The sequence below is a fragment of the Camelus dromedarius genome, chromosome 34 (genome assembly GCF_036321535.1).
Source record: "Camelus dromedarius isolate mCamDro1 chromosome 34, mCamDro1.pat, whole genome shotgun sequence".
Lineage (NCBI taxonomy): Eukaryota > Metazoa > Chordata > Mammalia > Artiodactyla > Camelidae > Camelus > Camelus dromedarius.
The window spans coordinates 7,986,430-8,008,777 of NC_087469.1; the positions used below are offsets into that span (position 1 = coordinate 7,986,430).

General features: G+C 40.0%; 1 protein-coding gene across 2 annotated transcripts; it reads right to left on the reverse strand.

Annotated features, from left to right (window-relative positions):
• Positions 1 to 3,718: 3,718 nt before the first annotated feature.
• BUD13 (BUD13 homolog) lies at positions 3,719 to 20,842 on the reverse strand. 2 transcript variants are annotated; one of them, XM_031443628.2, is made up of 10 exons: positions 20,664 to 20,842; positions 18,587 to 18,680; positions 15,207 to 15,291; positions 11,837 to 12,601; positions 10,085 to 10,248; positions 8,424 to 8,529; positions 7,932 to 8,070; positions 7,430 to 7,614; positions 7,108 to 7,189; positions 3,719 to 4,122 (listed from the first exon to the last, which is right to left on the reverse strand). In XM_031443628.2, exons 1-10 carry the CDS (start codon positions 20,804 to 20,806, stop codon positions 4,029 to 4,031), a joined length of 1,857 nt encoding a protein of 618 aa, XP_031299488.2. In that variant the 5' UTR covers positions 20,807 to 20,842; the 3' UTR covers positions 3,719 to 4,028. The 2 variants fall into 2 exon arrangements, with proteins under 2 accessions (XP_031299488.2, XP_031299487.2); XM_031443627.2 differs by having other exon boundaries at positions 10,085 to 10,335.
• Between the last annotated feature and the right edge of the window lie 1,506 nt (positions 20,843 to 22,348).

A 22,348-nucleotide genomic window follows, 5' to 3' on the forward strand; every position in this document is an offset into this window, starting at 1 on the left:
CAGAAAAGATGTATCACACTGCCCTCTAGCACCCAGCCTAGGGAATGACAGCCAGCTACCAGCCAAACAGGCTGAGAGGCCTCTGCCCTAAGAACGTGCTGTGCTCACACAGGTAAATGCAGAGAAATCAGAGGAAGAATTTATAAATTGTCACCAATGCCCACTAAACACAAAGCTCACCTGGAATAGAATCTATCCGCTTCCCCTCCACCTCAGTCTCTCCTTGTAAACAGGTAATAAATTCCTTTGTTATGAGGAAAAAAATAGTGGTTTAAGATTTTCAAAGTATCTGAGCCTCTGTCCTAGTCCATTCAGGCTGCTGTAACCAAAACATCATAGACAGGGTGGCTTAAACAACAAATGTTTATTTCTGACAGTTCTGGAAGCTGGCAAGTCCAAGATCAAGGCACTAGTAGACTTGGTGTCCGGTGAGGACCAGCTTCCTGGTTCACAGCCAGCCAGCTTCTTGCTGTGTTCACAGCAGTTGAGCCTGCCCTAACCAACACAGGTACTAAATGTCAATTCCATCAGAGCAACATCTTGCTTCTGGATCTGTGCCTAGAGCCCCAGGCACAAAGAACTGAGTGGATCACATGCCTGAGTTCAGGATACACTATCCCATTCATCCATGCAAGGCCCCTCTTTTGTTTCCCTTTCCCTCCTTCACTCCTCATTCTAGTCCCACTCTGTTCCCTCTCCCAGGCTCACCCGTTCTAGTGAATTTAAGGTGTATATTCTCCTTAGAAATACTTTCTGTGTTTCTGTTGCGTCCAGTGTTCAGTTTACTTAGCTAATATTTGCTGTACATTTCATTGTTCCTCATCTTTCTCACCGGGAGTCTATCGTGTCACTAAGCTTCTAAAAGCTTGCCTCTGACTACTTTTTTTATTATATTCCATTATATGCATATACCACATTTTACTTATCACTTCCTTTAGAGACAGGCATCTAAGTCACTTCCAGCTTCTTGTTACCCAAACTATATGTAGATAAACATCCTTATATATAACTCCTTGTGGATCTGTGCAAGTTACTCTGAAGGATATAGCCAGGAGTGGAACTGCTTTGACGGAAGGTATGTACAAACTTAATGCATTAGTTATCTATTGCTGTGTAACAAATTACTTCAAAACTTAGCAGCTTAAAACAATATACCCACAGAATGAGAGGAAATATTTGCAAATCATGTATATCTATCTGATAAGAGACTTGTTAACAGAATATATACAGAATTTTACATAAAAGTGTGTATGTATGACAACTAACCCAGTTGAAAAATGGGCAAAGCTTTGAATATATCTTTCTCCAAAGAAGATAAAGATGTTCAACAACAGTAGGCATCAGGGAAATGCAAATCAAAACCAAAATGACACACCACTTTATACCACTAGGATAGCTGTAACGAAGAAGACAGATAGTAACATTGTATTAGCAAGAATTGGGACTCTCATACACTGCTTTATAAGTTTGGTAGTTCCTCAAAAAGTAAAACATGGTGTTACCATATGATTCAGCAATTCTTCTCCAAGAAAAACGAAAACACACGTCCATACGATAATGTGTACTTGAATGTTCACAGCAACAATATTCACAATAGCCAAAAGGTGGAAACAACTCAAACTTCTACCAACAGATGGATAAATAAAATGTGGTATATCCATACAAGGAAATATTATTCAGCCATAAAAAGGAGTGGAGTACTAATACAAACTGTAACACAGATGAACCTTGAAAACACTATGCTAAGTGAAAAGAGCTAGATACAAAAGGCCATATATTGCATGGTAGTCCCATTCACATATTATATGAAATGTCTAGAATAGGCAAATCTATAGTGACAGATTAGTGGTTGCCTAGGGCTGGGGGAGTTAGGGATGAGAGAAGAGTGACTGCTAATGGATACAAAGTTTTCTGTATCCAAAACGTTTTAAAATTCATTGTGAGGAAGGTTGCACAACTCTGCAATATGCTAAAAACCACTGAATTACACACATTAAATGGGTAAACAGTGTAGTATGTGAATTGCATCTCAAGCTATTAAAAAATACACAAAAAAATTTTAATAAATAAATATTTTAAAAAAGAAAAAAGTTTAAAAAAGAAAAAATAATAAATGATTATCTCCATTTCTTTGGTTCAAGAATTTGGAGCTGGGTGATTCTGGCTCAGGATCTCATGAGGTTGTGACCACATTGCTGATAATGGTTGCATACACATCTAAAGGTGTGAATGGAGCTAAAGGATCCACTTCCAAGGTGGCTCACTTACATGGCTGGGAAACTGCTGTGTCTGCTGGTGAGAGGCCTCCCTTCATCTCCACGAGGACCTCTCCAGAGGGCTGCTTGAATGTCCTCGTGACACAGTAGCTGGCTTCTTCCAGAGCAAGTGACCCAACAGAGTACAAGGCAGATGCTTCAGTGTCTTCTATGACCCAGCCTCAGAAGTCCCACCTTTCCAGCACATCCTTTCGGTTACATAGGTCAGCCCTATTCACTGTAGGGGGGGACTACCCAAGGGCTTAAGCACCAGGAGTCAGGGCTCTCTGGTGGCCATCTTGGAGGCTGCCTATCAACACCTGATGATTAGGAAGATGATGATAAAAACAGCTAACAATTTTGTGACACGTATTATGTGCCAGGCACTGTTCTAAGCTCACAATAAACTGACGAGGTGGCTAATATTACATCCATTCAAAGATGAAGAAACTAAAACACAGAAAAGTGGCTTATCAAGGTCACACACTAAGATATACCTTAGATTCAAACTCAGACAGTATAGCTCCAGAGTAATTTTCTTGAAAAATTCTGCAATACTGTATCCCAGATATTACTTATTTTCAGTTAAGTGTTGCCCATTTGTTCTCCAAAATGGATGCACCAGCTCAAAACTCCCCATGAGTTTTCATTTCCTATGAGAATTCACTCTCTTGCTTATTTTTGCTAAATTAATACACAAAGTAGAAACTCATTAATGCTTTGATTTCTATTTCTCTAATTACTAGTGGTAATATACTTATTAGCCATTCTGGTTTTCTCTTTAGGCTTTACATATTCATATTCTTTGCCTATTTTTATTCTGTGTTTTGTTTTCCTTTCCAACTTACGGTAGTTCCTTCCATATTTGATCTGTTGTAAGCGCAATCCTTTGTCAGTTCTAGACGTTGCAAATATTTTTTCCTAATCTATACCCATCTTTAGCTTTGACTATAGGGTGTTTGCTGACTAGAAATCTTTTAATTATGAAGTAGACAAAGCTATTAAATCTTATGGATTGTGCTTTGGAGATCTTATTTAACAAATCTATCCTCACTCCAAGGTCACAAAGACATTCTCCATTTGTTCCTACTGGCTTTAGCATATTACCTTTCATTTATGTCTTTAATCACTTTGGGATTTGTCTTTGCTTTATATGGTCTAGGGTAGGGATTCAACTTTGTTTCTGTCCATATAATACTCTAATTTTCTAAGCACCATTATCCATCTCTTCCTAACCTGTGATACTACCTCTATCATACACCAAGTCTCCAAATAGCCATCTATTCCTAAGTCTAGTTTAGCAATAATTCTTATTTTCTAAGAGGAAGGATCTATCACTGGTAAAGTTTTTACTCATACTGCTTCCTAGATTAATGACAAATCCAACCATCACCCTCCAAGATCCCTGGGGGTTCAATATTAGCTTGTATTCTTCTCAAAAATAGAATATCCAATTAAGAAAATTATTTTAAAAAAATAAATGTATGTTTATTAAAAAAGAAATACCCTAACCAAGAACAAACCCTGGGACACTGAGAAATCAATGCTTCCTCTGAAAGCCAGCAACAGGCAGTGTCAGCACACCTGAGAAGTACAGGTGCCTCAGTCCAAACATCACATCTCAAATATCCTTCTGTGGTCACAACTGGCATTCAGCAAGTCGCTGGTCTGTGCGGGCCCTGATTATTAGCACAGAGGACTGTTACAGCTGGATGTCTGGCTGCTCTGCGTCCACTAAAACAACCCACAGCCACCCCCACAGCCTCAGAAAAGTTACATATCCTCAACACTCCACTTGTAGGCAAGTTCCTCCACCGCCTTCTTGCTGGCAAGCCTGGCAAAGCGCTTCTGTTCAAATCCATTGGATCTGCAATCAAGAGATACTAATCAGCCAGAATCCTGAACTGAACATTTATTTTTGAAAAAAGAGTTCACAGTCTAATGAGAAAAAAGGAAAGTAATGCAGTCTTGTGAAAATATTTAAGAAAAGCAACAGAATCAAAAAGACAAAATCCATAATCACCCTCTTATCAGTCCTTGTTCAGATCATTCTCCCACTCCTTGGCAGCTGTTTCAAACATTTACCACTCTCTAAAAGCTCAACTCACTCTCAACTCATGTCTACATCTTACATGAGTCATTACACAAACATTTAGTGAATTCTTAATATACGCTAGGCACTGAGTCATGAAAACGAATATGACATAGCACCTGACCTGATGAACTCACAGATCAGTGGAGGAGACTGACATCTAAACAAATAATTAAAACAAAAAGCATAAATTAGGATAGAAATACGCACTGGGTATCATGGAAGCAGAATGGGGATCTTACTCAACTTGGGAAGGGGATGAACAAGAATGGTCAGGAAAGGCTTCATAGAGGGGACTCCTACACTGAGTCTGAAAAGACAGAGTTAACGAGAGGGCCAGAAGGATCAGGAGGGCGCTTCAGGAGACAGCACAGCACAAGCAACAAGAGCAAAGGCACAAGAATAAAGACAGCCTGGTACATGCAGGGAACCAAAGGCAAACTGGTATGGCTGGAGCCTAAAGTATGAAAAGGGGGCAGCATGAACAAAGTTAGGAAGGTAGCAGAGGCCAAATCATAATGAGCTCCGCAGGCCATGGTAAAAAGCTTAGATTTCATCTATTAGGAATAAATTTAAAGCAGGAACATAAACCGCATTTCAAAGAGGTCACTCTGGAGGAGACTGGAGGCAGAAAAGTTACTGCATTGTCCAAGCAACAGATGATGAAAGGGATGATAAAAAAGAGGGACAGAGAGAAAACACAGAAGGACGTAACACAGCGGTTGATAAGGTATGTAAGAGCAGAGGGGGAGGAGGCAAGTTTGACTCACAGGTTAACAATTTCAGCGACCAGATGAATGAGGCTGCCACTAACCAGGACAGAACACAAAAGTAGGAGCAGCTTTAGAGTAGGGGAAGCTGATGAGTTCAGCATTGAACACATTGCACTTAAGGTGCCACAAGCACATACCGATAGAGAAATCCAATGTGTAGCTAAATACTCCAGGCTGGAGTCTATAGATTTGGGAATCATGTACATATAGCTGGTAACTGAAGGTGTACTAGACAAGATTCGGCCAGAGAGAGCACGTGGACTGAGAACAGCTAAGGGTTACAGATGGAGCCCTGAGAAACACTGAAGGAGGACAAAGAGTAAGAGAAGTTCAGAAAGGTGGCCAAGAATAAGAGAAAATAACCAGAAGTAGGGTGTCACGGAAGACAATACAGGGGTGAACTTCAAGGAGTGGACCTCAATTCCCTTCTAATACCACGTATTCTATCTTCTTATATAAACTTCTTGAAAGAGCCTGTATTTACTGTCTATATCTTTTTCTTATTTTTAATTCACTCCTTAACACATTAGAACCTGGCTTGCATTTCACTATGCTACAGAGTCAGCTCTCTTTTAAGTCATTAGCGCCAAATCCAGTGATTTCTCCCTCTCACCAAATCAGTCCCCAGGTCCTGCCACTTTATCATTTAACCAATTTTCCACTTTCTTCTCTCTCCATTCTTACCACCACTGCCATGGCTCAGACCTCCATCACCTTTAGCCTACTGCAACAACCTTGCATCTTGTCTCTCTACTTCCAAATCTGTGCCTTTCAAATCCTTCATATGACTGCTATCATGCTTCACTTATCTAAAATGTAGAGATGCTGTTAATCCATCCACAAGAGAATTCAAAGTTTCCACAACGTATCATTCATAATGTTCAGTATACATTTAAAAATGGCCAGACATGTACAGAAAAACAGTAAAATGTGATCACACTCAAGAATAAACTACGAATAGAAACCAACCCTGAGATAACTTAAATGCTGCAATTAGCAGACAGGACTTCAAAGCACCAATTATAAATACTCAAGGAAGAATAAAATGGCTCATAATGAATGAATGGGTGGGGAATCTCAACAGAGAAATATGTTAAGCGGAAACTTGAGAGCTGAAAAACACAATAAACTAGTTGAAACAAACATTCTGATGTCTACTATTAGCCCAGACACTGAGATTTGCAAAAATGTAAATCAATGCTACTCTTCTCACTTTTTTTTTGGTTTGGAAAATGTATTTTTCTTTAAAAATAGGGTAATTAAGCTAATGTAGTAGCTTTCTTAAAAAAAATATTAAATACTCTTTAAACATCTTAGTTTAATTTCTAATATGTAAGTATTAACAGATATAATCCAGATAAACAAAAGTTTTTGGGTCCTTAATAAGTTTTAAGAGTGTAAAAGGGTCTTGAGATCACAAAGTTTGAGAGTGACCGTGCTACATGCTAGAACAACGTCCTTTAGCAGCAAGAGACAGGATCTAACGTGACTTTGCATAGCAGCACATATAGTTCACCGATGACAACAGGCAGGAAGCTAGTGTATATGGGTACAGATGCAGGTAGGTGAACAGATAAGGTGGTAGGCATCAGGGAGACATTACAATAACTCACTCCTAAGGCAGTGGAGAAAAGGTTCAAGGGCTACATTTAAAGATACAACACAGAGAAGGCTAGAGACTAGCACCCCTCACTCATCCCCTCTAAACCTTTAGACATGACCAATGTCAAAAACAAAGGGTCTCTTATCTGGCCACCTGAGCTGCTTGTCCAGAGCTTTAAAAAGCTTCAAAAAGGGATAAAAGGAAGAAGTGGCATGTTCTATGCATGGGAAATGGAACTGAAAAACAGAAGCAAGCAAACTGCATATTATTAACCTTGTGATTGGAGTAGAGAATGAGGCAGAGTGTAGAATAATTGGACAACAGTTAGGGAAGGTTAGGGTTAGATGGGAGAGAAAACAAACTGTAGCAAACACTCGGGCTCACCTGTCCACTCCATCCCAGCGATATCCAGGCCAGATATTGAATCTGTTGGGAGGAGGTGCTGGGCCACTGTAGCGAGGTCTCACTAATGACAGGGGAGAGAGAGAAAAGTTAGTTCCCTATATAATTCAATTCAGAGCTGGATGGCAGGGGGAAACATTATTTAATACAGAAATCTCTATTGAGTTAAACCTAAATTCCCAAATACAAGGACTCTGAAATTGTACAGGGAAGCCTTCCTTGCACGTAGCTATGTATCATAACCTAATGGTTCTCCCTCTTCACGTAAGTCACCTCTATCTCTGATGATCCCCAGAAGGTTCACCTTTCTTATTCTTGTTCTCCTTGGCCTTACTCTTCTTGATAAGGTTGGCCATGGGGTCCCCCTCTCTTTCTTGCTCTCTCAGCATCCGATCCAGATCTTCATCATCGATGTAGCGGGCCAAAGGCTTCTGCATTTCCTTCATTGCATCCTCCACATTTTGTTGCTGCTGCCGGCTCTGGGCAAGCCTGGACAAAAAGAACCAGGAGTGTCTGCTATGCTGTTTAACGTTTCCACTCTTAGGCTGAGATGGACTGGCCTGCTACACTTGGAGAACCTCCTCCTTCCAGCAGCCTAGGCCAAATACTGAAAAGCGTAAAATTCCTAGAATACTAACTGGGAGTGTGGAATATGTCAGGACCTTAGAAAGAGACTGAGCACACTGAAGTTCCCATACCTGAAAACAGCTCTGAAGGCAGAACAATGAACTAACTGGTCAAAAGAATATAGAAATGACTGCCTCCAGTCACTGCCGTCTTGCTTTCCCTTTCCGTGGTTCTCTTACCCTTTTCCCCACTGAGCATACAGCTCATCTCTCTCCGAATCCTTCTCTGCTTTTCTCCTCTGCTCTAAACGTTCCAGTTTCAAATTCCTTTTCCGACCAGACTTATCTCGAAATACAGTTTCAGCATATTGGAATTCAGCTGCAAAGGAAAATCATATTTTTAAAGATAAACACCAGTTATCAAAATCAGAAATTAGTATATTCTAACAGCTGAAATCAACCACCTGGGATTCTGATGCTGGATAAGAACTTTCACAGCCAGACTACATGTAGTTCCTACCAATATCTAAGTGTATATTGGTGATGAGCCTAAAAACATTTTTCAAGAAGGAAAAGAACCACTTGGGCCCAATGAGAAGTTAAAATAATGCATAAAACCAGAAATGAAATTTGATAGCAATTAAAAGTTTTAAATATCAGGTAGACTAAGCTACGTTAAAAAAATAAAAGCTACATGAGTCTTGACTGGCCTCTGCACTGTCACATTTTTACCTTCAAATGCCACGGTTTCTTGGTCCCGTCTCTCAAGCTCCTGCTGCTCTCGCTGTATGTCAGTTAACACCAACCCAGTTCTAGCCCCAGAGTACATGTGCGCAGCCTATGCAATGGAAAAGGGAGCATCCAGCGTTAACGAGACGACGCAGCAGCAGGCTCCACGGGTGTAGGTACACAGTTATGTACACTTCTGTCTGGTGATCGGCAATAACCAAACCAAAAACTCTAGCTTTATGTTCTCACTTTCAACAAGATTCACAAAATAGAAAAGAAGAAATAAAGCTGAATTTCATGGAAAATTAATAGCACTGTCAAGTTTAAGAGTAAACAGAAACACAGACCAACAGGATACTGAAGGGAAGGCTAAGAATCTGTGCTTCTGACTTTTCAGCATGTTCACCGCACACACAAAGACTCACTCTCAGGTCACCTGATCAGAAACCGTACCAAGCTCTTAAGTCCTCCAGTAGAGACCAACACTGGTAAAAATTCCATTTAAATCACAAGGTCAAGCCAATCTAAGATCGTTAGATCTTGGATATATTTCAGAATAATGACAAGATATGACCAAATCAAAACATTTTTACTAAAGTCCACTCTATAGAAAGATAACAAACCAACCCACAATTGATGCATACAATTATATGCTTAAGTAACGTGCTAAATTTGATTAATATTAAATTGTCCACAGAGTAAACAGACACATAAAACGTCAAGGGGTCCAGTCAAAACACAGACCTCACTCTGTTCCCCGGAAGAAAACTGCCCTTCCCGGGTTAGGGGCGGGCTGGTCTACCCTTTACAAGGCCTACGCGGGCTTTGGGGAGACTCACCTGAAAAGTCTGTGTTGGAGGAAACGTGCACACCTCAGGCTCTACCGTTTTGTCTCCTAACTCACTGGAATAATTCCTTTACTAGTACTGATGTCCTGTACAACACAATTACTCAGGATTCATGAGGACTTTTTTTTGCTAATTCAGGCTTCATCATAGATTTAAAATAATACAAAATACTGACTTCTCAGATGATACAATTTCTAAAAGTAGTTTTATATTTTAAGTGCCTCTCTTTAAGCTCTGGATATAGAGACCTACAGTCCAATTTATGACAGTAAATTGCTTACACTAAACACTTACTTTGTCCCAGGCACTGTGCTAAGAGTTTCACTTACACTAACTCATTTAATTCTTACAAGAACCTTATAAAGTATGTACTACTAATGTGCACATTTTAAAGATGAAGAAGCTGAGATTAGAGACAGTATGTATTTTCCTCGTATCTCACAGATAGTACACAGAAGAAGTCGGATTCAAATACGTGACAGGTTTGACACAAGGTTTGTGCTCCTAACTCCACTCTGTAAACTACAGTTCTCAGTTTATTCATAAGAAAACAGAAGTTTCTGTGGACTTATTAAAATGAGATTTGTGAAACTAAGAGGATATAAAGGCAGAAGCTATTTAGGAAATCTGGTATTTGCAAGTTCATCTGGGCTGGGCTACATGCAGTCCTTCCTGCCTTTAGAGAGAAGAAAAGAGGTCCTCTGAGCTAGGTTTACTGTACCACTAAGAGATACCTCTTCCTCCTCTGGGACCTCTGAGAAAAGCTAGAAGACAAGAATTACTCTAAAAAAAGATATGGCTCCTGAAAATTTCTACCTTCTTTCCCAGAGGCTGACTCCTTCGAGGTGGAGACAGATCGGAATCAGAAGATTTGGCCCTCTGTTTCCTCCTCGGTGGAGAGAGGTCAGAATCAGAGCTCCGGTGCCTAGGTCTGTTCCGTGGAGGTGACAGATCTGAATCAGAGGCTTTCCGACTGTCACCTGGGTAGGAAGAAGAGTCCAATTTGTGACTCTGAGATCTTCTGGGTGAAGAACTTGTATGAAATTTCCTATGGCTGGGGGAAGAGCCTAGAAATTGAAGAATAACATCTTTAGTCCCCTTGGCAGAATCTAAAACAAGAATTTACCAGGCTAACCTTCAATATTCATTGAGTCCTCTCATGAGGAACCATCACCAACCTAAATGCAAGTACAAATGCCTGGGGAGAAGATCAAAGTCAGAGACAACTTTTAAAACCCACAGGCAGGATGTGGAGTTCTACTCCCGAGTTACTAGTGACTGTGACTGCTATGTGAGATCTCAGCATACTCATCTGTGCCATATTTACCCACACACAGAAGGGGCAAACAAACTGCACTCAGATCTCAGTGCTGTGGTAAATGTTAAGACTACCTAGAATATACTGTGTCCTCAGACTAAAAGATAACAATGTATTTGAACTTAAAAATTAAAACGGTACCTAGAACAAAAGGTAGAATAAACAAACTTACAGTTACCAGAAAAGGGGGGGGAAGAGAATGGGTGGGAAAGGATAAATTGGAAGTTCGAGATTTGCAGATACTAACTACTGTATATAAAATAGATAAACAACAAGTTTCTACTGTATAGCACAGGGAACTATAATCAATACCTTTCAGTAACCTATAATGAAAAAGAATATGAAAAGGAATATATGTATGTACATTTATGACTGAAACATGCTGTACACCAGAAATAGATACATTGTAAACTGACTGTACTTCAATTAAAAAAAAAAAGATAAACAAATTTCACCTCACAGGCTTGAGTTGCAGACATAAGCATCAAAAAACACCTCCCCAAAAGCAATCTGAAATAGTCTTAAAATAGTCTCAAAAATATAGAACCCTCTGACCCAGTAAATCAATTTCTACTTAGTTTCCTAGGAAGCATAACTAGAAGTTACTTCAGTTTCTAGGAAATCTATCTAGAAGTAGGTAAGAATCCCGAATAGGGCAACAGTTTATGTATAAAGATGTTCGTTACAAAATCAAAAACTTAGAAATAACCTAAAATATGCAATATTAGGGAAATGGTTAAGTAATTCTATGTAACAGAACACCAACAAAAACTATATTAACAGAGATGTTTTATGACATGAGCGAGTGAAAACACCAGGCGAGACCATACATGCAATATGCATTTACTGCACAGACAAGTCTCAACTACAGCCAAAATAAATTTTTAAAAAAGGCTAAAAGAACACTGGTTACAACACCAGCAGTGACTGTCCAGAATAACAGAATTTTGTATGACCTTTTTCTATTTCTTTACATATTTCTATACATTCTAAAGTTTCTGCAGCAGACACGCAGTACTTTTATACAGGGTGGAAAGAATAAACAAAAGGATACATAAAGATATCCTCCCTGCTACTAGGAATTTTTAACTCTCCTCAGCCCAATCTCTCACCATTTCCCTACAGTTTTTAAACTTCTCCAAAACCCCATTCTCATTTCTAAAGACCACAAATATCTAATAGAGCAACTAAGAAGTCCAAAAGAAAGCACCTAGGGAGTAAGTCCCTCTTACGGGCAATCAAACGCTCACCTTTAGAATCATGCTGCTTACTTCCAGACTGGGACCTTGCTTGCTTTTTTCGTGGAGGAGAGAGGTCCGAGTCATAGTCATATTTGCTGTTCTTTGGGAGTGAGGGATGAGAGGGTCCTGGCCCTTTCCAATGTGGAGAAGTTTTGCTAGAGGCTCTTTCTGGGGCTTTGCTGCTTTGGGTTCTGGGCAGTGAAGGAGGAACATTAGAAGCCAAATCAGGGGAATCATGACGGGCCCTCCTGAGCTGTGATGTGTCCACAGAGTCAAGAGTCCTTCTAGGTTGAACTGTGTCAGGGAAGCTGTTACAGGCCCTCTTTGGGGGAGAGCTATCTGAGGAACTATGGTGGGTTCTCCTAGGAGGAGATGGATCTGGTGTGTCATGACGGGCCCTCCTAGGAGATACACCTGAAGAATGACGATGAGGCTTCCTGAGGGGAGAAGGATCCAGTGAATCATGACGGGCCCTCCTCAGGGGAGATGGTTCTGAGTCATGATGGGGCCTCCTGGGGGGAGACAGATCTGGGGAATCATGACGAACCCTTCTAGGAGGAGAAGGAGCTGGGGAGTCGTGACAGACTCTCCTTGGAGGAGATGAATCCGGGGTGTCGTGACGGACCCTCCTTGGAGGAGATGGATCCGGGGTGTCATGACGGACCTTCCTTGGAGGAGATGGATCCGGGGTGTCATGGCGGACCCTCCTTGGAGGAGACGGATCTGGGCTGTCATGATGGAAATGTCTGTATGAAGGTAAATCTTCATTGTGGCCTAAACACAAATAACAAAGAGTCAGATTCCCACAAATGCTCTGTTCACCCCCAGGAATCAAAGTTTCAAAAGATGTCCCAGCAGCACACATCTCAAAACTACTCAGAAAGCCCAAACGGTCTGTACAACTCTTTTACTTAGGGGTAGTAAGCCAGCACTCAACAATACCTTAAGAATAATCTCTCCTATTTGCCTAACAAGTCGTAAATCTGCAAAGCATTCTAAATATATTTTCCATATTAAACACACTGTAAGGTAAGCAGGGCATATATCCTTATTTTACAGACATAAAAACAGACACTCTAAGAAGCTGAGTGATACCTTACCTAGGGTCACACCTACTAAGATGAAGCGACAGGCTAGAACCCCAGTCTTCTAACCCCCAATCCAGTGCTCTTCCCAAAACCTCATTTGTGCAGAGCTCCTCAGCAGAGGTACCTACTGATACTGAGCATAGATAATTCATAGTTCACACTCACTCTTGTTTCAAAAGGCAAAATGACTGAATCTGTGCCACATCAAAATGAAATACTGTTAACTATTTAATCCATGCCATCGTGCTCCTTATTAGGGACAGAGAGAGCACGAGAAAGAAAGAAGGGTCAGCATTTACTGATCACCTATTGCATGCCCATGTTGTATATAGATTACCTCATCTAATTCTCACAAGCAGCCTAGGAGATAAATAGTTATACTCATTTTATAGATGAGAAGTTGATACTCAGAAAGATTAAGTAAATTGCCAAAATCATACTGCTAATAAGTGGCGGAATGAATATCCAAATCCAGATTTGACTCCAGAGTCCATATGATAATCTTCACAAAGGAAAGAGTTTGAGACTTTCAATGTTCAAAGGCACAGCAGAATGAAATGTTTATAGCAAATAAGGTCATTTCCAAAACCCAGTCTCTCCTCTCCCTCTAGTTCTTATCACTGAGCTCCAAAAACAAATAAAACACAAATACAAAAAAAAGCTGAGCAGGCCCCAATGAACACCTGTTAAACGGATGAATTAAACCAAGTGAACTCTTTTACTTTGGGGAACAGGCCTATCTGATTGGAATCCATCCAGAGAGAAATGCTGACATCTGTGGAATACCTGATGATTAATCTATAAGGTTGATAAATTCCATGATATTTATAAAAAGGAAATAAGGGTCAGAGATCAGTGAGGATATTTCCAGTAACAAATGGGGATGGGCCAGTAACAGTGAAGCAAATGGAAAAAGAACTATTCGTGTGTGTGTGTGTGTGTGTGTGTGTGTGTGTGTGTGTGTGTGCGCGTCTGTACCACTTCATAGGCCTACAGATAAGAAGTTCAGAAGATCCTCTCTGAAAAAAGGATTATGAAAAACACTGGAAACACAACTACAGGATACGCCTAAAAGTAACAGATTAAGAGTGAACAGGATTCTGATAAAAGAATAGTGATAAAGTTTTCATTCATAAAACATAATAATAATGTACTAAAAATTAACTGAGGCCATAGTGATTATTAACCTATAGCCAACTGTCACTTTTGTTATGCATTTTTCTCTAAACAGAATTGTAGGATAATTAAACTAAAGGCACAAAATATAACACAGAGAGAACAAATCCTGTTTAGAAGTAAAGTCTTATACCCTCCATGTATGAAAAACAAACATGTATCAAGGGTAAATTGGAGTTAAACAACTATCAAGAAACAAGATCTGTGTTTATGGAGGAATGAACAGAGCAAGTGAAAACCAGCTCCCTTCCACTGGCCACACAGAGCCCAAATGACTGCTGGGACCAGGGCTGTGACTCAGTGGGACTAAGTCTGTGTCTTAGTAAGCAGACCTACCCACTAAGTTTTTGGAAAAGGGGAAATGACTGCTAAGTCCCCAGTGATGATTTAGCAAAGAGCAGTAGGCTACAAGAATCAAACATCTATTCGCAATTCAAGAAATATTTATTAACAGCCTCTCCTGGTACTGGGCAGTGGGAATACTAAGGTAAATAAGACCAGGCCTCATTTCTGCCCAGACATAACAAATGCCTTCTGTCTAATTTTCAAGAATTCAAAAAATGTTCTAAATAGGGAGTTAAATTATTGGCCTAGGGAGAGGATGTAGAGTGGGCAAGTGGAGGATAATGCACTGTAAAATACCAAAATTCAAGGGAAGAGCAATGAAAGACTTACCAATATAAAGAAAAAGGACAGAAAACATTGGTCCTTAGCACATACATGAACTACTTCATGCTGGGAGAGGAGAGAGCTTGCTGAAGTCTCCAAACTCTGTTCCTCAGATTCTTGAAAATACCTGCAAACTCCTGCCTGTATACTAAGTGCACTCCTATTCTGGCCAGAGAGGAGCGGGTGCTCAAAGTCCCCCAAAGGAGTCACTTCCTAACCTCAGAAACCCTAATACCAATACATAAGTGAAAGAGGAATACTTGGTTTCTCAGTTTCCAAGTCTTACTACCTTGCAAGAAGTTCTGAATTCTTTTTCACTTATATTCTTCAGGATCAATGACATAAGAAAACAAACTATGTATTCCTTTAAGAAGAAAAGTGTAGAACAGAGAAAAAGGCTTCCTCTATAAATGGGAAAATCAGATTTATCTATTGTTGGAACTCACCTCCCAGAAGCTTCCATTTGGCACTTGAACGAAAGACTTCCATCTGCTTTACCTCTTCTGGCCTCTCATCCACAAACTCAGCCACCTGTGGAGGGAGAGCAGTATGTTGAGGAAACCCACAGGATCCAGCCAAGGGGCACTGATGTCTCAGGGACCTGAAGCTATGACCATTCCCATTCCTAAAAATACATGACACACACAGACCCAAAATGACCATGAAGAAACACATAGTGGTCCTCAGTTACGTTTGCTCCATGAACATATGACTGTCACTGGATGGTTTAATTATAGATCTTTCTCTGACTAATCAATTTCCCTCCAAGGTTAATTACTTTCATTACAAACCTTTTTTATTAACCTACTAGGTATACAACTGCCACTTGTAAGTTAAAAACTAAATTCTTTTCCCTTTCTTAGTTTACATTCAGAGTGAAAACACAGGCAGGCTCTGTGTCATACCTTCATTCATCAAGGCTTCGGGCTCTTTGTGAAAGCTTTCTTATTGTAAGCAGTCATAATGATAGGTTCTCTTGAATCCAATCAAAAGAATTCGTTAAGATGTACACAGAATCAGAGATGCTTTAAGGGATAAAACTATACTTTGTATCATCCAAATTCCCGAACAAATCTGGAATGTTCTCTATAGAATCCTTGATAAATGATCATTCACCGAGTCCCTCCCTGACAGGGAAACATTTCACTGGCAGGGAACTAGTTATATTACAAGGCAGACCACTAAATTTTGGGGCTAGAAAGTTCTTCGTTTTTTGGACTCGTATCTACTTTCATGTAACTTCGTCCCATCAACCCTAGTTTCTGACCTCTGAAGCAACAGATCCCCTTTCCACATGACAGCCCTTCAAAGATAGCTGGCTTAATAAATTCTAGATATAGAGGAGCAACTATGTGCAAGGCACCGTGTTTTGTGCTTCTCTTATTCAATCGACACAAAAACCCCACAAAGAAAGGCTCCACATTACTAAAGAGCTCAGAGAAGTGAAGTAACTTTTTCTCAGTGTTAAAAGATAGCAAGTGGCAGAACTGTATTTCTAACCCAGGTCATAATTCCCCTCTACTTCTTCTCTTCCCCCAAGATCCTATCATCATTCTTCACATAATCTAGTTTTGAGGTCTCTCACTGGGCATTAAAAACACAAGCTTAAAGCAAGATGAATAGAGATCTAAATCCCAGCTTTGTTACTTAATATTTTGTATTTGTAATATACTTTGTGTAACCTTTGGCAAAATATTCTAAGCCTCAATTTCCTCATTTGCAAAAGTACGATCAAAGGATTGCTATGAGGATTCAATGAGATAATTCATGTAAGCTCAGCAGAGCTCAGTACATGGTAAATTATACCTATTACTCTTGCGCTCCCACTGCTACTGTGGTTGTCCTAATTATTTTACCATTACTAATGGTGGTGCTGATCTTGCAGTAACAAAAGTGAATTTAATAATCAAGATCTGTTTTAACCAGCATAGAGACCAGTGAGGCTAAAGCTTCCCTTGTTTCCGTTCTAGGACAATGATAAGAGCAAAAGGCAACACTATAAAGGAGAATTAATAGAGTTGACTATATAAAAATTAAGACACTAAAATATCAAAAACTATTATAAATGAAAAAGCAAATGATAAAATATACTTACGACATGTAAAAGAGATATTATTGTTACACAAATAGCAAATAAATCAAGGGAAAAAATTAAAATTCCAATTTTCTAAAAAATGGACAAATACAAGAAATTCATAAAACACAAATGTCCAATGAACAAATAAAAAATTATTCATTTCACTATTTTTCAAAGACACAGGATACCACTGGTTCACCTGCCAAATTGGCATAAGTTTGCTGTTGTTTTTATTAATGCTAATAATGCTCCAGTATTGATGAAGAAATGGGGAAACTGGCGTTCGCATATACCTCTAGTGGGAGTGTAAACTAGTACCGCCTTTTGGAAAGCAATGTGGGAAAGAGCTCAAAAGGGATCATTCTCTCCAACCTACTAATTTCACTTCATGAGAATAAAGAAATAAACAGACTCCTACAACGATTTAGGTCTAAGATGCTAATTAGAGCCGGAAACAACTCGTATGTCTAATAACAGGACAGGTTAAATTAATATGTACATTGAACTACTATGCAACCATTAAAAGTCACATTCTCAAAGAATATTTTAAAGTCTTATTGAAGTATTGCTAACATATTATTAAATGAAAAAGCAGGCTCCATAATCATATGTACAGTATGATCTGAATTATATTTTAAAAAGTAAATAAAATATAATGAGTTAATAAATAAAATCTATGAGTTAAAGACGGATGCATCCAAATGCTAGCAGTTGTTATCTCTGGATGGTCACATTATAAGTAAGTGATCATTATATTCTTTTTAAAACTTTCAACTTTCTTATAATTCCAAAACATTCTATAATAAATATGAATTGCTTTTATAAAAATAAAATATAACAACAAATATTGTAAATATTAATCAGGCTTCAGTAATTCATTCTGACTGAAATTATACTGGTTCCTTATGATCACTATTTCCCATCTAATTACTAACAAATCTTCTTTTAAGTGACCTATTATAGAAATGCTGGGGATTAACATTAAATATACTTATCTGGAACTCATCTTTACAACCTTTTAGTATAATACACCCTAACAACAGCTCTCTTTTTCATCACCTTGTTTCTCAGCAATTCTGAGCAAAGGTCCCATGACGATACCAACACTAACTCATTTGCTTATGCTGTTAACCCCCTGGCTCTTACTCATCCTTTGAAATTCAGTTCAGATATTTACATCCTTTGTGGAATTTCCCAATGGAATAAAAAGTGTGCTACCTTCCCTGTGCTCTAATAGCACTTGATGCATATGTAAACAACATCTCCTACATTTATCATATGGCTCAAATTATTTGAAACTCGGTCTTTCATTCTAGGGTATGACCTCTAAAGTATAGACACTGTGTTCTGTTAATTTACATATCTCCAGTACTCAGGGTATACAATTTTAAAGCTTAGCTGAATCAATGAACAAAGAGAGTGAATAAAAAGTTTCCTATAATTGAAATTGTGCATTGTTTCTGAAGTAGATTCCAACAAATTGAACCATGGCTAACTCTAATCATGGCTCTATCACTGACACTGAGGAGTCCTGCCTCTCTCTGTGATTAGTTCCCATATCTAAGCTGATGGATCCTCTAAAACAAAGACTGTACAGGCATCATCAAAGAAGATTATTTTAAAATAGTTCTTAGAAAATGTCACCTCTTCTCTGCCCTCAACTTTCCCCTTCATAAATCTACCCTGCATTGGGAGTCAAGATTGAGAAGCTTGGATTTCAAAGTCCTCACAGCCTCAAAAGATACATACCACAGGCAAATCCCCATCATCTTCCTCTTCCTCCTTTTCCAGTTTAGTGGTGGAGATAGAAGTCCAGCTCACATCATCATCCACAATCCGCATTCTAAATGTGAAAAGATAAAAGATCAAAAGAGAAGAATCACTCTTGGATAACAGCCTACAAACACTTAACCTATTGGTTTTAGGATAAAGCTCAAAATCCTACAAGATCCTGCATGGTCTAGTCTTTGCCCATGTGGCCAACTTCTCTGGTACCACTGCCTCCTCAGTTCACTACTCGCTGGTCATCTTTTGGTGCCTAGAATGAGCCAAATTTCTTTCAGATCAGTTTCACATACCCAGTTCCTTCCCTCTGCCTGACCTACCTTTCTCATTCTTTACTGGGAAACTCTTACTCATTCTTAAAAACCTAGCACATATATAACCTCCTTGAGCATGCATACCTAACTTGACTATTTGACCATTCCCCCTTATCCCTTCCAGCTAGGAACCCGTTACACATTCTTGGAATACTTTCATTTCATTTATTACAAAAGAAATAAATCAACAGGTTGTTAGTTTGTTTAAAGGCTGTAGTCCCATTAAACTATAAGCTCCATCGGAAGAGGGACGCCTCTCTCATTCACAGTGATATCCTCAACACCCTGCAGTAATTGGCATAGAAAAGTATTCAATATGTGTTTGTTACATGGTTTAACAATGGATGAGTCCAAATGATAACAATGACCACCGTGATGTAATTAGTTATTATTTGAAAAGCCAAAATCACTAATCACAAAAACCATTTAATATAAGTGATATCATTCAGTATTACTTTCACTTTAAAGATACAGAAACTGAGGCTTAAAGAGATGAAACATTTTGCGCAAAGCCACACAGCCCAAAAAATGGCACAGCTAGGATGCAAACTCTGATCAGTGTTGCTTCAAAACTCAAGCTAATTTCATTACATGGCACTGCCTCCAAAGGATCCACACAAGTCAGAGGGGCAGGAAGACAAAAGGCATGAATAACACAACCAAACCAGGAAAGGAACTGGATTAGTTCTTTGGAACTATTTGACTTTACTGGGTATATTAGTTTCCTAGGGCTGCCTAACAAAGCATCAAGAATCGGGTGGCTTAAAACAGCAGAGACGTATTCTCTCACAGCTCTGGAGGCTTCAAGTCTGAAATCAAGGTGTCCGCAAGGGAATGCTCACCAGAAAGGCTCTAGGGAAAGAGCTTTCCTTGACTCTTCCAACTTCTGGTAGCCCTGGCCATACCTTGGCTAGTGGTGGCATACATTCACTAGCGTTTCAGCCTACATCTTCACATGGTCGTTTTTCCTCTATACCTGTTTCCGTGTCCAAATTTCCCTCATCTTAAAAGGACACCAGTCATACTGGATTTAGCACCCATCCAAACCCACTATGACTTTACCTTAATTACATCTGCAAAGACCCTATTTCCAAATGAGGTCACTTTCTGACGTTCTGAGGTCAACTGGAGAGGAAAGGGCACTATTCAACGCAGCACACTGGGCCACATAAGTTTTCTCGTTTGAAAAATGGGGAAAACAACAATATGTACTTCATGGTCGTGTTATGAAGCTTAAGTAAATTCACTTAAGTCTAAAGTACCTAGAACGGTGCCTGGTGCACGACAAGAACTGTGTAAATCTTATTGTTAGGAGGACAAGTAAGAGTAACAGGAAGTAAGCACAGGTCTCTGACTCAGGTCCAGAATCTTTGGGATTAGAGAACCCCACAGACAGGTTCTGGGCCCTAAATATCCAAGCCCAGAGCCTCTGAATTCGCTCCACCATTATTCTCAGAGCACAATATTCATTCTCTACGCCTTTGACGAAATGCTACAAAGGCGGGAAAAGAGTAGTGAAAGTTACCGCCTGGCCTGAACACATCGAAGATCCTGCCCAGGAGCGCGAGGAGCGGCCTGAGCGGGCTCCGGGCTCAGACAGTGTCTGGCGAGCAGTCAGAAGAGCGGGGCCGCGGGCGAGGAGCCCAGAAAGAGCCGGGCCGAGGGCGGAGCTGGGAAAGTGAGGGGCGACGAACCGCGCGGACCCCGCGCCACCGGGGCCAACTCACCCCTTGCCGCCGGACCCGCCAGGCTTCGGCCGCTTTTTGCGACGCTTGCGGCCGGACTCAGGGGCCCCGTCGACGCCGGCATCTGCCCCGGACAAGTAACGCTTCAGATACTCGGCCTTGGAGAGCAGCGGAGCTGCCGCCATGGCAGCGGCGCGGGCGGGGAGACGGTTCGGCGCTGGGGACAAACTTCTTGAACGCGAAACAGACGGCGGCGACTCGGGGGGGCGGGGCCATGACCGGAAGTGGCTGTGTTTGGAACCGCCCAGGCTGACAGGTGAGAGCGTTTGCAGAAACACGCCTGCTTCCCGGGCCCAGTCTACATCCCTTAGATCGCACAACTGCGCTTCTTCTTTGTCCGTCCCTCTGCTCATTCAACAGACCACACAGCAAGCGCTGTTGTAGCCCCGAGGCTACAACCACGAGCCCAAAAGACCTCTGCCCCCAGCAGCTTCAGAAGCACCATAGGCTAGTAGATAAGAACACGAACTCTGGAGTTGCAGTGTATCTAAGTTTGAGTTCTGGTTCCGTAACATTGTAGCTGTACTACCTTGGGCAAGTTATTTACAAAATGGGATAATAATGACACCTAACTCAATGGTTCCAAGGACTGAGGTAATATTACTGTGTAAAGTGATTAGAACAGCACCTGGCACACAGTATGTCAGTTATTTTTATTAGTATGTTTAGGTGGAGAGGAATCTGCTTCAATAGGCTTTCAAGGACCATTCAAGAGAGAAGTCAGTAATGCCAAACCCAATATAATTGCCATTAAAAATATGGAGGTTTCTTATCGTGGAAAAGAATCCGAAAGTGTTTTTTTCTTTGCAAAAACCCTCAGCTCACCCAAGGGCCACAAAAAATGGGTGTGTGTCTGTATGTAGCTGAATCATTTTCCTGTGCACCTGAAACACAACTCTGCAAATTAACTATACTTCAATTTTTCAAAATCTTTAATTGAAGTAGTCAGTTACAATGTGTCAATTTCTGGTGTGCAGCACAATGTCCCAGTCATGCATATACATACATATATTCATTTTCATATTCTAAAAAAAAAATTAACATGGACGTTTCTAACCTATCTCCCCCACATTTTATATTATTGGTTTGGCCCTAGCTATCTCTTGTGTAGAATTTTCCAATGAAAAGGACCTGGACCTATTTTTGGCATAGCAAAAGAGAGAAACTATAGATTGAATTCTAATACTCAAGTCTGGGAGAAAAGTCTTTTCTTCTTGTGGACATTAAGAGCTTTACTTGAATTATCTCATTTAACCGTCACAATTCTCAGATGGTTTTATTATCCTTACTTTACAGATGAGAAAATTGAAGCTTGGAAAGGTTAAGTTGCTCAACTTCACAGCCACAACATATGACCCTTGGGAGCAGAGGCTAGCAAACTGGAGTACAAGAGGTAATCCAAATTTCTTGGGAAAAAAAAAAATTGATTGTATATTTTGTCTCACCATTTATGTTAAATTTTTGTTGCTATTTATATATAGTCAAGAAGACATTTTTATACTTCATAAACAAATACACATATCTTGGGATACATGCTCAGAAAATACTTATTTAATAACAAAACAGGTTTGGAGATCACTTCCCTGAAGCACGCATTTTTAACCACTGGGCTATACTGAATGGTCACAGCACAGGCCTAGGAAGAAAAGCAGGTCAGGTCTCTGAGG